General features: G+C 34.1%; 1 protein-coding gene across 3 annotated transcripts in view; it reads right to left on the bottom strand.

The window, feature by feature from the left end:
• Positions 1-15,531, bottom strand: part of KLHL8 (kelch like family member 8) — a 72,408-nt gene that overhangs the window by 9,803 nt on the left and 47,074 nt on the right. For all 3 annotated transcript variants that reach the window (XM_025998122.2, XM_025998124.2, XM_025998123.2), the window contains exons 3-6: positions 9,571-10,119; positions 7,888-8,074; positions 4,656-4,799; positions 3,571-3,682 (exon numbers count right to left, since the gene is read on the bottom strand). In XM_025998122.2, coding sequence (XP_025853907.1) covers positions 3,571-3,682; positions 4,656-4,799; positions 7,888-8,074; positions 9,571-10,119 — 992 coding nt within the window. The remainder of the gene's footprint in view (positions 1-3,570; positions 3,683-4,655; positions 4,800-7,887; positions 8,075-9,570; positions 10,120-15,531) is intronic.

The raw sequence follows: 15,531 nt of genomic DNA, 5'->3' as shown, positions 1-15,531 counted from the left end.
CACAAAAATAAACTCAAAGTGGATTAAGGATTTATGTGTGAGACCTGAAACCATAAAAATCCTAGATGAGAGCAAAGGCAGTATTTTTTCTGACACTGATCATAGCAACATCTTTCTAGATACATCTCCTGAGGCAAGGGAAACAAAAGGAAAAATAAACTATTGGGACTACATCAAAATAGAGAGTTTCTGCACAGCAAAGGAAACAATCAACAAAACTAAAAGGCAACCAACTGAACAGGAAAAGATGTTTGCAAATGACTTATCTGATAAATGGTTGGTATCCAAAATCTATAAAGAACTTATCAAACTCAACACCGAAAAACAAGTAATCCAGTTAAGAAATGGGCACAAGGCACAAACAGACATTTTCCCAAAGAAGACATCCGGATGGCTAACAGACACATGAAAAATGCTCAACATCACTTATCATCAGGGAAATACAAATCAAAGCCACAATATTACTTCACAAGTCACAGAATGGCTAAAATAAAAAACACAAGAAATAACAATATTGGCAAGGATGTGGGGGAAAAAAGGAACCCTTGTGCACTGTTTGTTGGTGGGAATGCAAACTTGTGCATCCACTGTTGGAAACAGTATGGAAAGTTCCTCAAAAAAATAAAAATAGAACTATCCTAAGATCCATTACTGGGTATTTATCCAAAGAACATGAAAATACTAATTCAAAAGAATATATGCACCCCTATGTTCATTGCAGCATTATTTACAATAGTCAAACTACGGAAGCAGCCCAAGTATCCACTGATAGATGAATGGATAAAGACGTGGTGTGCATGTGTGTGAGTGTATGTGTGTGCATATATATATATATATATATGTCTGTGTGTGTGTGTATACACACACACACAATGGAATATTATTCGGCCATCAAAAATAATGAAATCTTGCCATTTGCAACAACATGGATGGAGCTACAGAGTATAATGATAAGTGATATAACCCAGTCAGAGAAAGACAAATACCATATGATTTTGCTCACATGTGGAATTTAAGAAACAAAACAAAGCGGGGGGGGGGAAGACAAACCAAAAAACAGAACTCTTAAATATAGAGAACAAATATCATACCACAGGGGAGGCTGAGTAGGTGAAACAGAGGAAGGAAATTAAGAGTACACTTATCTTGGGTGATGGGTATTAAAGAGGGCACCTTTGATGAGCACTGGGTGTTGTATATATGTCATGAATCACAAAACTGTACTACTGAAACTAATATTACACTGTATATTAACTGGAAAAAAAAAGAGACCTAGGTCCACTCCACACCAATTCCAAAATAAATTGTTAGAACGAAAAAAAATTTAAATAAGCATTTGGGAAATTTAAAGAAAGAGTACATCTATCTTGATGAGCACTGAGTAATATATGGAACTTTGTTAAGTCACTATATTGTGCATCTGAAACTAACGTGATACAGTATGTTAACTATACCAGAAGTAAAATAAAAAAATCCTCTCTCCTCAGATTAAAACCCTTCAACAGTTTTTTATTTTTATTTTTATTTTTTTTCCTTCAACAGTTTTTTAATGACAAAGTTTTCAGATCTCTTACTAAACTACTAGTCCTTATATGCATTCCAGGTTATAACTCTCAGATTTGTAACAATTTTTGTGCACCTTCCATATACCATAATTATTTTCAAATTATAAACATATTTTTGTACTAACAGGTTATGTTCATTTAAGAAACTTGCAATCAGAATAAATTTAAAAGGATACAAAAAATATATACAGCTTAATTTTTATTTCCATATCCCAATTAATGCTGTATATACCACTTTGAGAACCCAGCCATAGATATGGAGACATCAGCATGAAGAACAGTATAACTACCATCTTCCTTGATCTGAAGGCTACACTTGTCAACTATATTATATTCATTTTCCTTTTCTTCATTTTTTTAGAGCTGTGCTTCATATTGGTTCAAGTACTTTTTTCTATAAGAAACATAATTGCTAACCTGATTTTCCACCATGTTGTACTGGTGTAATTCATCTTTCATAATATCTAAAGCAGGTTTTTACCTGTACCTCTAATATTTTTAGGTATTGTTTCTAGATCTACAGGGTGATTAGTCTATTATACTTTTGAATCTTCATTTGGTGAAATATTTTTTGAATCTTCATTTGGTCATCCACCTTAAGATATCTGAAAATCCAATATTGAAGTCATCAAAAAAAATTCTGAATAGGCTATTTAACACTTACTAGGTTATTGAAAATCTTCCTCCTCTTTAGATTAATCCATTTATCAACATATATTTCAATTTACTGTAGATTAAAATTTTAAATATTAATGCTCATAATAAAATGAGTAAAAAATGAGGGATTTAAAAAATATATTTTTTATTTATTTATTTGAGAGAGAGTGAGAGATAGCAAGAGAGCATGAGCAATGGGGAAGAGGCAAAGGGAGAGGAGAAGCAGGCTCCCCACTGGTCAGAAAGCCTGACCACTGGGCTCCAACCCAGGACCCTGTGATCATGACCTGAGCCAAAGGCAGATGCTTAACCAACTGAAGCCACCCAGGCACCCTGAGGGATATTTTCTTAACATGTTAAAATAATTATGTCTTAGTCCTAAAGCCAGTATCTCATTTAATAGGGAAACACTAGAGACATTTCCACTAAGATCAAGAATAAGACAAAAACACCTACCATCTCTGCTACTATTCACCCTGTATTAGATTAATAGGCAAAATAATTAGACAAGAAAAACCATTCAAAGCATTGGAAAAACAGGCAAATGTCGAATAAAGTCTATTAATTAATACCATTATATCAATGTTCATTTCCTGTTTTCAGTAATTGTACTACGATGGTATAAAATGTCAACATGAAGGGAGCTGGGTTAGGAGTATAGCACAGGATTTCTCAGCACTACTGACATTTGAGGAGGAAAATTCTTTGCTGTAGGGGGCTTTCTTATGTATTATAGGATTTTTAGCAGCATTGTTGGCCTCTCCCAACTAGATGCTGGCAGCCACTCCCTCTAACATTCCCCCCCAAATCTGTGACCACCAAAAATGTCTCCAGATATTGCCAAGTATTCCAGAGGAAGCAAAATAATCTTTTATTGAGAATCACTGGCATACAGGAATTCTATTTTTACAATTTTCTTTAAATCTATAATTATTTCAGAGTTAAAAAAAAATCAATGCTCAGGTTTAGGTGGAAACCATATTAATCATTACCATATTCTGAAATATAAAAAGAAAATATAAAATATATTCTGAAGAGGGGGTGGGGGTGAATGGGTGATGGGCACTGAGGGGGGCACTTGACGGGATGAGCACTGGGTGTTATTCTGTATGTTGGCAAATTGAACACCAATAAAAAATAAATTTATTATTAAAAAAACAAAATATATTCTGAAGAAAGAAAATATAAAAAGTTATAACAAAGCATCACATTGGATGCTAAATTTAACAAAATGTGTTTAAGACAGTATTAAAGTTTCTAAAAACGTAAAAAGTAGAAAATTAGCCCTTTAAATTATTGGAAGCTTTCTTTTCCACCAACAAATCAAAAAATTTCCATGCTGATTCACCTCTTTGTGTTCATTGATGCCTTCATCATCCATTTATTAGTCAGAGGATCAAACATCTCCATGCTACCTAAATGTTCATTTCCATCATGTCCACCTACTGCGTATACTTTACCTGTCAAATAGAGAAGTTTGATTTTCATTTGATTCTAAATGGGTAAACTGAGTTATTTATGTATATATAATATATATGAGATCACATATAATTAGAATAGCATGATAATTTTCAACAAATATTATTCTGTTCAACATCATGAATAATGTCACTTAAATAGTCATATGAAAATAACTGTAAGCTTCTGCTCAATAAAATGCCTGGAACATGCTGTTCTATATGAAGTTATTTAAATGTCCAAACACTACCCTTCCCAACTCTCATTACTTAGTAGATGAAATCACTAATCATGCTTTCAAAGAATGTTTAATAAAAAAATGTTCAATGTTATGTGAAGAAAATATAAAATTCAGTACAATGTGATCAAATTTTCTAAATGAAGTTATTAAAAATTCACATACAATAAATAACTGTAAAGGTTACATAGAAATAATGTCAACTGTGACTATTTCTGGGTGTTTGGGTTATAAATGATTTTTACTTTTTATTAGAATGTTCTCTTATTTTCCAAAAACAGAATTTACACTTCTATAATCCAAAAAAAAAAGTGATTTTTTAAAGGTCCTCTAACAGTTTACCCATGGTTCTGTAATTATTTCATTTTCAGTAACCAGTAAAAAAAAAATCTCATTTCAATAATAATTAAACATAAGAAAAAAGCTGATATATATTTATTATTTGAGTTCAATAAGCACTCTTCTTTAGTTTGATTATTTTGCAAATATAACTAAGAAAAGTTTAACTCTTTAACTCTCTTTTCCCTAATACTCATCTCCCAGTAAGCACCTACATGCAAGAGATTGCTCACTGAGCATCTATGGGCATAAGACAAATAATCACCACACAAATATTTTATTGACAGATTGAAACATTTTATAATTTAGCAATTTTCTTACGAAAGAAATTCTCAAGTTTAAATATCTCAAAAGAGTGTTACCATCATGGCTATGACTTAAGACAATAATGGACCCACCTTCCACAGAGATTACACCCACATGTCGCCTTCGACTATTCATTTCTGGCCCAAAAAACCAACTGTTTTTGTTGATAGAATAGCATTCAATACTGCGAAAGGGGTCACCAGATCCACCTCTACCACCTACACAAAACAGCACGCCTAAAGGTAAAACCAGAAAATAGAGATCAAAATTATAGCTCCCTAATTTTTCTTAAATTAGTGTGGAAAAAAATACTTAGGAAGTCAAAATTATGATGAACTGCTAAAAAAAAATGAGTTATTTGGATAACTTCAATGTCATTATGTTACTAAAATTCTAACTTTCTTTTCTTCCCCTTATTTGAACTTCTCAAAGAATAGAATACATCAGCTATCTCTGTCTGCTAAACAGAGATGTAATGTTACATCCCATTATAGTAAGGTTTAAGTTTTCACCCACTCTGTAAAATTGCTCTTGGCTAAGGTCAGAACTACATCCAATAAATGCTTAAGTTAATTTCTTATTGAACACAAGTACAACACTCGATATGTCGATCATCCTGTTTGAGAAATTCCTCAATTCTCTTGATTTCCAAAATCCTGAAGTCTCTCCTTTTGTGTCCAATAATTTCTCTTTCCTGTGTTTCCCACGTTTCATCCTTCACCTACTTCTCACATACTTTATGTTAACACAGGAAAAGTACATTCCTTGATTTTAAATTCCATTCTGTATCATAATGCCTTCCAAACTACATATCTAAGCCATATTTCCACTTGATGTCCCACAGGCCTTTCAAACCCAACATATTGAAAGGATCTCCCCTCCTCACCTACCTGAACAACCCCTTCCTTCCATGAGGTATCCTTCCTCTCCCTCACTATTCCACTGCCATTGTTTTAGTTCAGGCCCTCATCTGCTATTACCCAATACTGCAAAATCCTGTCCTTTCTTAGCACTTTTAGTAGTCTTTTTGTTTTCAGGCATACTTTTATCCCCTCTCTTAGTCTCTTAATGCATAAAATGGAATAATGCCATCTATCTCATAGTAAGGATTGAATCCTACACTAAAACCTACTCATTAAGTTGCTGCAATCATGTAAGAGATCACATATACAAGAGTCTACTATATGCCTACTATATGCATGTAAGCCAGGCTACCAAGGTGTTGTTTAAATTTGAATTTAAAGAGGAATTTAACTAAATACCTTGACTTCCAGAAACAGGAATCACAACTTTAAAAAACCCCATGCTTCAAAAATTTAATTTTTGACATCAACCAATAAAAAAAGGAGAATAAGCAGTCCTTTCCATAGAAAACTACAGTTGACACTTGAAGAACCCAGGAGTTAGGAGTACCAACTTCCTTTGTAGTTGAAAATCTGCAGGGCAGCCCCGGTGGTGCAGCGGTTTAGCGCCACCTGCAGCCCAGGGCATGATCCTGGAGACCCGGGATTGAGTCCCGCGTCCTGTGTCGGGCTCCCTGCATGGAGCCTGCTTCTTCCTCTGCCTGTGTCTCTGCCTCTCTCGCGCGCTCTGTATCTCTCATGAGTAAATAAAATAAAATCTTAAAAAAAAAAAAAAAAGAAAAAGAAAATCTGCATATAATTTTTGATTCCCCCAAAACTTAACTCCTAATAGCCTACTGCTGACCAGAAGTCTTACTGGTAGCATGAATAGTCAGTTAACACATATTTTGTATGGCATATATATATATATACACACACACACACACATATATATATGCCATATTCTTACAATAAAGTAAGCTAAAGAAAAGAAAATGTTATTTTTTTTTAAGATTTATTTATTTATTTATGATAGACATAGAGAGAGAGAAAGAGGCAGAGACACAGGAGGAGGGAGAAGCAGGCTCCATGCCGGGAGCCCGACGTGGGACTCAATCCCGGGACTCCAGGATCGCGCCCTGGGCCAAAGGCAGGCGCTAAACCGCTGAGCCACCCAGGGATCCCCGAAAAGAAAATGTTATTAAGAGAATCATAAGAGAAGTGCTTGGGTGTAGCTCAGGCAGTTAAACATCTGACCCTTGACTTCAGCTCAGGTCTTGATCTCAGGGCTGTGAGCTCAAGCCCCTCACTAGGGCTTTAAAAAGAGAGAGAGAGAAAGAGAGAAAGAGAGAGAGAGAACAAATACATTTATAGTACTATAAAAAATCCACATACAAGTGGACCTATGCATGCAGTTCAAACCCATGTTGTTCAAGGGCTAATTGTATTTAGAAGAACTACTTCTTAATAGATACATCTATGACATTCAAATTTTCGTTACCTATATAAAATCCCACTATTCATAATCATGTACTGCCCTTTGTTGTTATTTTTAGGCTATTCCACAGATCTGTTTATATGATAACTATATTTGGTAGCAACGAATGTAGATAAACTCTCTGCTCAGAGTACCACTTCCTGAATTCCTAGACCTTCATTTATTTTCCATCATCCCTCAAATATATTTTTTATAGTTATAAAAAGTAGCATAAGTGAACATGAACTATTAGGAAAATACAGTCTGAAAACTGTGGCAAATAAAGATAAAATTACATGCCTCCTTAAGTATAAGACCTTTAGATTTGAAGAGTCTAACATAGTCTATTATACAAATTTGTAACGTAGTTAGTGCCTTTAAGTTTTTATTTTATTTTATTTTATTTTATAATCTATACACCCAATGTGGGACTGAACTCATAACCCCAAGATCAAGCGTCACATTGCTCTTCCAACTGAGCCAGCCAGGGGGCCCACTTAGTGCCTTTCTTTTGATTTGATAAAACACAAAAACTAGTAATATTTAAACACAAAATATGTGTCAAGCTCCATCCTTGGCACTAGGGATACACCTGAATAAGATATTTACCTGTCTCTAAAGAGATCGAAACATGTCAAATAAATAAATTTCAATGCACTACAGTTAAATAAAACAAGTGCAAACAAAGCATTCTAAAAATACAAATGATAGAGGAATTAACTCTGCTAGAAGTATCAAGAAAACTTAAAAAAAAAAGAGAGAGAGAGATTTCAGCAGGCTCTTCAAAGTATATAGGGCTTATGACTTTTTAAAAAATGGGTTTATTGGTAAAACTACCTGAATCATGTCCAGTAAGAATTCACATACAACCGTATTATTGCCAATTACTACTTTAAGACAATCATATACTAACCACCTTACAATTAAGTTTGGGAAAACATAACTAGTCCTCAAATACAACAAAGATCCTTCTGGTAGAGGAAATAAGATGAGTAATTTAATTACCAGCAGTATGCTTCCTTGGGGTAGTCCGAATGGAGTATTCAAAGTCAGGTACTGCTCTGCTACTCAAGTGAAGATGGTAATTTCTTGCTTCATCCAACAAATCTCTACATTTTAGATTTTGCTTGACAATCTGTTCTTTTGCCACAACACCCATAAGAAAATCAACTGGCAGCAGCGGCAAACGAACCTAAGATCATGAACAGCAGCAGATATAAGATTAAACTGTAATTAGATAGTTCATTCTGTACTTTGTAGTATGTTTACGTTGTTTTTAAAAACTCATTTATTGGGCAGCCCGGGTGGCTCAGCAGTTTAGTGCCGCCTTCGGCCTAGGGTGTAATCCTGGAGACCCGGGATCGTGTCCCACGTCTGGCTCCCTCCCTGCATGGAGCCTGCTTCTCCCTCTGCCTGTGTCTCTGCCTCTCTCTCTCTCTCTCTCTCTCTGTGTGTCTCTCAGAGAAAAAACAAAATAAATGAATGAATAATAAATAAATAAAATCTTGAATAAATAAAATAAATGAATAAGTAAATAAAATCTTAGGAAAAAAACCCTCATTTATTACACAAAGCCTTTCTAACATGTGAAGGAAGTTCAATGAGCCAAGTTCTAAAGTGATTTCTAGTATGGTCTGCACTAATGAAATCAGATTGTATGTTAAATACATCCTCTCCCCTTTAAATACAGATTTAAGTAGACTAATAAAATAATTCAATTGTCTTCACTCAAGTTACTTAATTCTAAAAATGGCAGTGTCATAATCACAAGGCCCCACTGCTGCTAGAGAAAAGGCACAATCAAAACAAAACTGCCATATTTTGTTCTTTTGCCTTTTAAAGCTTAGATTGAACAAATGGGATTTCTTCATTACTTGAACAAATAAACATGCATAATATTAAATGAATGCTGTTTTCTCCAAACTAATCACCTTGGAAGGTTATATACGAATGAGGGATGCATCCCCTATTAGGTAGAGGCACTCACCTTTCTTCCCTTAAAGATGCACTGATTTTCTAGTAGATTAAGGGGATGATCAAATCAGGTAATATGATTTTGAGTTAAAAGTACCTATGCATATACAGAAATAAGATAGCTGCAACATAATGAAACTTTGTTTCTGTTGACAAAATTATTTTCAAAGTAATTCTAATGCTTATTTTATTATCTCCCTACCCAGGTTACCCTGTTGGGAATAAAGAAAGGAAGAAAGAAAAGAAAAGAAATGAAATAAATAAGAAAAGAGCCATATTTCTGAGGTTACAGAAGTGAAACCATGGTGAGGAAAGAAAATGGAATGTTATGTCTTGTGGTTCTTTCCAGATAAGAAAGTAACCACTATATAATTTCAAAACTTCATTATAAACAATAGTTACTTAGAGCTGTTTCCTCAGAACCATTTTCTATCAGCATAAATAAAATATTCATTACTACAATTTCAAAGGGCTATTTTCAACATTCAGGTAAAAAGCAAAGAATGGTATTTCTAATTAAATGTAACAAATTCAGACCTTTCCTTAAATAGTATAGTGAATAAATAGGAAAGTGAAGAGAAAGCCATTTTCACACTGTATAACACAAAGATTTCTACATTCCTTTAGATAATCTACACATTTCATATCAGTGAAACAACCTAATTTGCTGCTATATCACTTCATTTCTATACACCAGCTTATTTTAGCCCCTACCTGTGCAAGTGTTTCATCCAACCATTTGGAATGATGCTGTGGATTGGCAAGAAGCCACTTGATGGCCGCACTATAGACCTGCTTTTCATTCTCAATATTTAAGTCACTGGAGGACAGAAGTTTATGGAGATGTTGGGGTGACACACTTACAAAGTCTTCACACTCCACTACTTCAGTAAAATGCTCACAGGCATACTGATCCGCCATGTCCATTAAGTCTATTCGGTTGTGACTTTCAGCAAAAGCTCTCACTGCCAGGCAGTTGGAGGGATGAAAATGTAACTTCATGTATTCACAACAAGCTCTAGCCACCAGTTCAACCTGTAGAATACAGGCTGCATATAAGAGAGGTTGGACATTATCAACAGTCAAAGTGAGCCGTGAAGAATAGACAAACTTTACCAAGTCTTCTATTGCATCACCGTCAAAATCTCTGATCTCAATCAGTGTTTGTTTGGCTTCAGCCATTTCAGAAAGAAACATGGCTCTGAAGTAAGGGATAACACAAGCCAATACTAGTTTGTGACAAGAGATTAGCTTTGAGCCAACCTGTTTAAAACAAACAAAAGGAGACTTAGTTTAATATAAAAATCAGTTTTAGATCAGCACTGAGCATGTGTGGTAGCAGGGACAAAAACCTGCACGAATTTAGTGTATTTGTTTTTAACAATCCAATCCTTTGGTTACTTATTTTAATCAAGGACAATTGCAATTTTCTTCTTCCAAAGTATTCATTTATCTTCTATATATTATCTAAAATGTATATATAGTAAACTACGATTTTCTATACTATCTCAAATTTCAGGAACATTCTGTGAATGAATGAGAAGAGCAACACACATTATCTAGCACTACTTGGGCACTATTCTTGTTTTTGGTCTGTGAGACCCTTTCTTAAAATTTTTTTCTCGGGATGCCTGGGTGGCTCAGTGGTTGAGCATTTGCCTTTGGCTCAGGGCATGATCCTGGATTCCCGGGATGGCTCAGGGCATGATCCTGGATTCCGGGATGGAGTCCCGCATCAGGCTCCTTGCATGGAGCCTGCTTCTCCTCCCCCTGCCTGTGTCTCTGCCTCTCTTTCTGTGTCTCTCATGAATGAATAAATACAATCTTTAAAAAATACAAAAATAAAAAGAATTAAAAATAAATTTTTTTTTTTTTCTGAGAACCTGGATGGCTCAGTCAGTTAAGCGTCTGCCTTTGGTTCAAGTCATGAGCCCAGCATCCTGGGATTGAGTCCCACATCAGGATCCCTGATCAGTGAGGAGTCTGCTGCTCTCTCTGCCCCTCCCCCACTCATGCTCACTCTCTCGTGCTCTCTCTCAAAAATAAATAAAATCTTAAAAAACTTTTTTCCAGTTTTATAACTGACATATAATATTTTGTAAGTTTAGGTTATATAACATAGTGATTTCATACATGTATACATCATGAAATGATTATCACAATGTTTAGTAACTAACACCTCACATAATTATAATTTTTCTTTCCCTATGATAAGAGCTTTAAAGATCTCTTAGGGGCACCTGCAAGGCTCAGTCAGTTGGGCGGCCATCTCTTGGCTTTGGCTCAGGTAGTAATCTCTAATGGGTCATGAGACAGAGCCTTGTATTGGGCTCCATACTCAGTGGGGAGTTTTCTTGGGATTCTCTCCCTCTGCTCCTCCCCTCCACCCATGCTGATGCATGCACTCTCTCAAATAAATATATTTTTTAAAAAAGATCTCTTGGGCAGCCCAGGTAGCTCAGCGGTTTAGTGCTGCCTTCAGCCCAGGGCCAGATCCTGGAGACCCAAGATCGGATCCCAAGTCAGGCTCCCTACATGCTTCTCCCTCTGCCTGTGTCTCTGCCTCTCTCTCTCTTTCTCTGTGTCTCTCATGAATAAATAAAATCTTTAAAAAATAAAAAATAAATAAAAAAGTATCTCTTATCTTAGTAACTTCTAAATATACAATATAGTATTATTAATTAGTCACCATGTCAGACACTATTCTAAGTGCTTTTCACATATTAACTCACTTAATTGTCCCAATGCCCCTATGGGTAGGTACTATTATGATCCATAATTTACCAGTGAGAACACTGAGAGAGTAAATAATCCATTATTTTGTAGTATATACTATGAACTAAAGTTTTTTCGTTTCTTAAATTATTTTGAAATAAAAAAATGAAATCTTAACCACCTTATTTGTTGAAAAATTAGACTATCAATACTTTGCTGTTGTAAACGGCACAATGAAATTTGCTGTCACTATCACTGAACATCTATGTTCACACTTCATTATTTCCTACAGATAAGTTCCTAAAAGTAGAAATAGTATTTCAAAGTATAGGTACAGCTTGAATATATACTGCTAAATTGTCTATTTCTGATCTACCTACAATATTTGTGCGATGTTTCAAGTGTTAATTTATTGAAATATACTTGTCAATTTGATTAATGAAAATATTATCTCATTGTTTTAGTTTATCTTCTACTAATACCATTAAATCATTCATTTTGGGCTAGTGTATCATCTCTCCTATGAACTTTTTTCTATGTCTTTTTTCAATGTATTTGTAAGAACTCCTCACACATTTAGAATGTGAGTCATTTTTCATATATATTTCAAGCTTTTCTCTTTTATGGTGCACTTTTTTATTCACCCCCTATAGATTTTTACAATCAAATCAATCTGTGTCTTTATGATTTCTGCCTTACATTCTTTGCTTTAAAATGAGAATCATTCTAATATTCCATAAATATTAACTTTAGGTATTATAGTTTTTGGTATTAAAGTATTTTTATGGTTTTATTGTTTTATACTTATAATTTTATTTCTACCTGCAAGTTTTTGGTATTGAGTATCCAGTTTTCCCAGCCTTAACGTTAAATAACCATTAAGCACAAGTAACAATTTTACCAATTTTCCTGTTTGCATGTAGCATTTTGACTGCATAATACATGTTTTGTTGGGTCTCATTATTTGGGAATGAATTTTAAAATGAGAACTTCTAGGGGATCCCTGGGCGGCTCAGTGGTTTCGTGCCTGCCTTTGGGCCAGGGCACGATCCTGGAGTCCCGGATCGAGTCCCGCATCGAGTCCCGGATCGGGCTCCCAGCATGGAGCCTGCTTCTCCCTCTGCCTGTGTCTCTGCCTCTCTCTCTCTCTCTCTTTCTCTGTGTCTACCATAAATAAATAAAAATAAATCTTTAAAAAAAAAAAAAAGAACTTCTACAGAAAAAGGCCTGAGGAGTATAATGTATAAATGTTTTTGTTCATAAATGTTCTTCCCTGACCTTTTTTCACTAATGTGGAGGAAGAATGAATATCCCTTCAACAAATACAGGATTATCATTTCTGTTGGTTATACTGTATTTAATTTTTTAAAAAGTACTCACAAGGCAAGATTTAGATTCTATTGAGATTAAAGGTGTAACCTAGACTAAAGCAGAGAGATTGGCATGTTTTCAAATTTACTTCAGCCCTAAAATGGGATCTGAAACCTGATATTAAACATTTTAAAAAGAAACTAAAAATACCTTTTCAGAATATCTCCACATGCCACCACTGAGATTTAGTTTCTATGCAAATATATGTAAATCTTACGAGACATAAATCTGGTAAAACAATCTGCCATTACATAAAATAGAATTCTACAATTTCCAATTAAACATTATTTTAACACTGTCTGCTTATCCTAGCTGTATAAATCAATGAACCACAAACTATTTTCATATTGTTCATAAGGCTTTTGTCCCTCAAAAACTCTAATTTGATGCAAATGAACTAAAACTTGATTATTTAATACACACACACAATCATACCCCCTATGTGCCCTTTTAGAATAAATACCCATCTTAATTTTAAAAAAGTCTTTGAGCCATGTGTATGAAACAGCAACACGAGAATATTTGGCTTTTTATGCATTAATTCTCTTTTGACATTATTGAGTCTCACTGTATTACTGACAGCTTATTTCTATACTCTTGTGCTCTGGTACATAAAAATAATTATCAATTACCAAAAACATTTCATCAGAAAGTTAGGAATGAAAGAAAGCAGAAAAAAAAAAAAAAAAAAACAGAAAAAAAAAAAAAAAAGAAAGAAAGAAAGCAGAGTATAAGGACTACATGCTTAAAATTGGGTGAAAAATACACAAATTACAAAAATTGTAGACATTACAATTTTAAATAAACACTGCAGTATTTAGTAAATAATAATAAATGTTATGTTGGTTTTAACATAAAATACTAAAATTAAAATATAATATTAATATTCATAAAATAACAATATTTATAAAATATTAATATTAAAATAAAATAGTGACTAATAAATATGAATACAATAATAAGTCCCTTTAATACTAGTGAGTTTTATAATTTACATTTTTTATTAGACTAATGAACATATGAATAATTCAAGATGCTCTGGGGAAAAAATATGTCAAGTTTAAACTTAAGTAGTGAAATATGTAGAATAACAACATTAATACAATTATGTCTTCTTAAAAAAAAAACTTGAAATACAAACCACTAATCAAAACCTTGAGTAATTTTCCATAGATTAGCCAGTAGGGATCAAAATACACACAATGAAACAAAGGTTTTTTGACTGGGAAACCACTTCACTTTCAACATTGGGATGGGAGGGAAAGAGGGGCACAGGGGAAGTCAAGCATCCTCAATTTTTATTGCTGATTTGACATTTAAGTCCACCCAGAAAAACTACATAACAGACTAAAAAGAACTCTGAAAATAATAAGTGATCTTTTGCTGAATTATGAATTAAATAAGCTAAAAGTAACATATAAAGAACATTAAACAAAGAACTTTGATATTCCCCCCAAAAAAGAACACTGAAATTTCATTAGCTTTCAATTCTAATTTACAAAATGAACCTATTATCCTACATTTAAGGTGACTTACATTTCAATTTTCTTTTTTCCCTCTAAAATACAAATTCAGTGTATAAAATCAACAAAGAACAGGAAAAAAATAGTGGAAAAATTCTGCTCACAATTCAACAAATACTGTCAACCTGTTGATGCATTTCCTTCCAACTTTTTTTTTCTACATGTTATGAAACATAATTAAGACCATCCCAAACTTGGGGTGCCTGGGTGGGTGGCTCAATTAAGCATCCAACTCTTGATTTCAGCTCAGGTCATGATCTCAGGGTCATGAGATCAAGCCCCACAACCTGCTGATGCAATATGTTTGGGATTAAGTTGCATTGTTTGTTGAGCTTGAACGCTTTCTCAATTGATGGCTGCTTTTAGGCCAACTAAGGTTATGTTAATATTTACTCTCTAATAAAGGTTGTGTCCTTGCTCTAAAAAGCTGTACCTTTTTAGAGTATATTTTAAATTTACATTGAAATTTCGTTTTTTTTAGGTAAATTTAAAGTTGAACTAAAATTCTGTTTGTGGGTAACCAGCTATCACCAGGCTCGTTTGGCTTTTCACCTCTACCTATAAATCTTCTCACTATTTTGCCACATAGATGAGTTGATCCTTTTAGATTGTTCATAGGTAGCTCGTCTGGTTTCGGGGTACTTAGCTTAAGTTCTCTTTGTTAAGTTATTTCTAGCTAGCTCATTATGCAAAAGGTATAAGGTGTAATCTTTGCTGTTTTGTACTTTGAAAATGTCTTTCATCATTCCCTTGCGGTACTATCTCTATAGCTCCAATTAGAATTTCTATCTCCTATACTTTTAATGGTTTGACTAAATGTTTTGTTTTGTGATTCTATGATAGTTTAATTTAAAGTCGATTGGGCTAGCTTTCGTTCAAAGTGGTCATTAATCATGAAATCTTCTGGGTGTAAGCCAGATGCTTTTATTAAGCTACACTTTGGTTATGCTGAGTGTGGGGCCTGCTTAAGATTCTCTCTCTCCCTCTGCTCTACTCCCACCCCCCACCCCACTCGCAAGCATACTTTCTTAAAAAATAAAAAAGATTGTCCTGAACTTTGTCATCA

This window comes from Vulpes vulpes, chromosome 4, assembly GCF_048418805.1.
Source record: "Vulpes vulpes isolate BD-2025 chromosome 4, VulVul3, whole genome shotgun sequence".
Lineage (NCBI taxonomy): Eukaryota > Metazoa > Chordata > Mammalia > Carnivora > Canidae > Vulpes > Vulpes vulpes.
The sequence above is the reverse complement of the archived record's forward strand: the minus strand, read 5'-3'. Positions and strand labels throughout refer to the sequence as shown.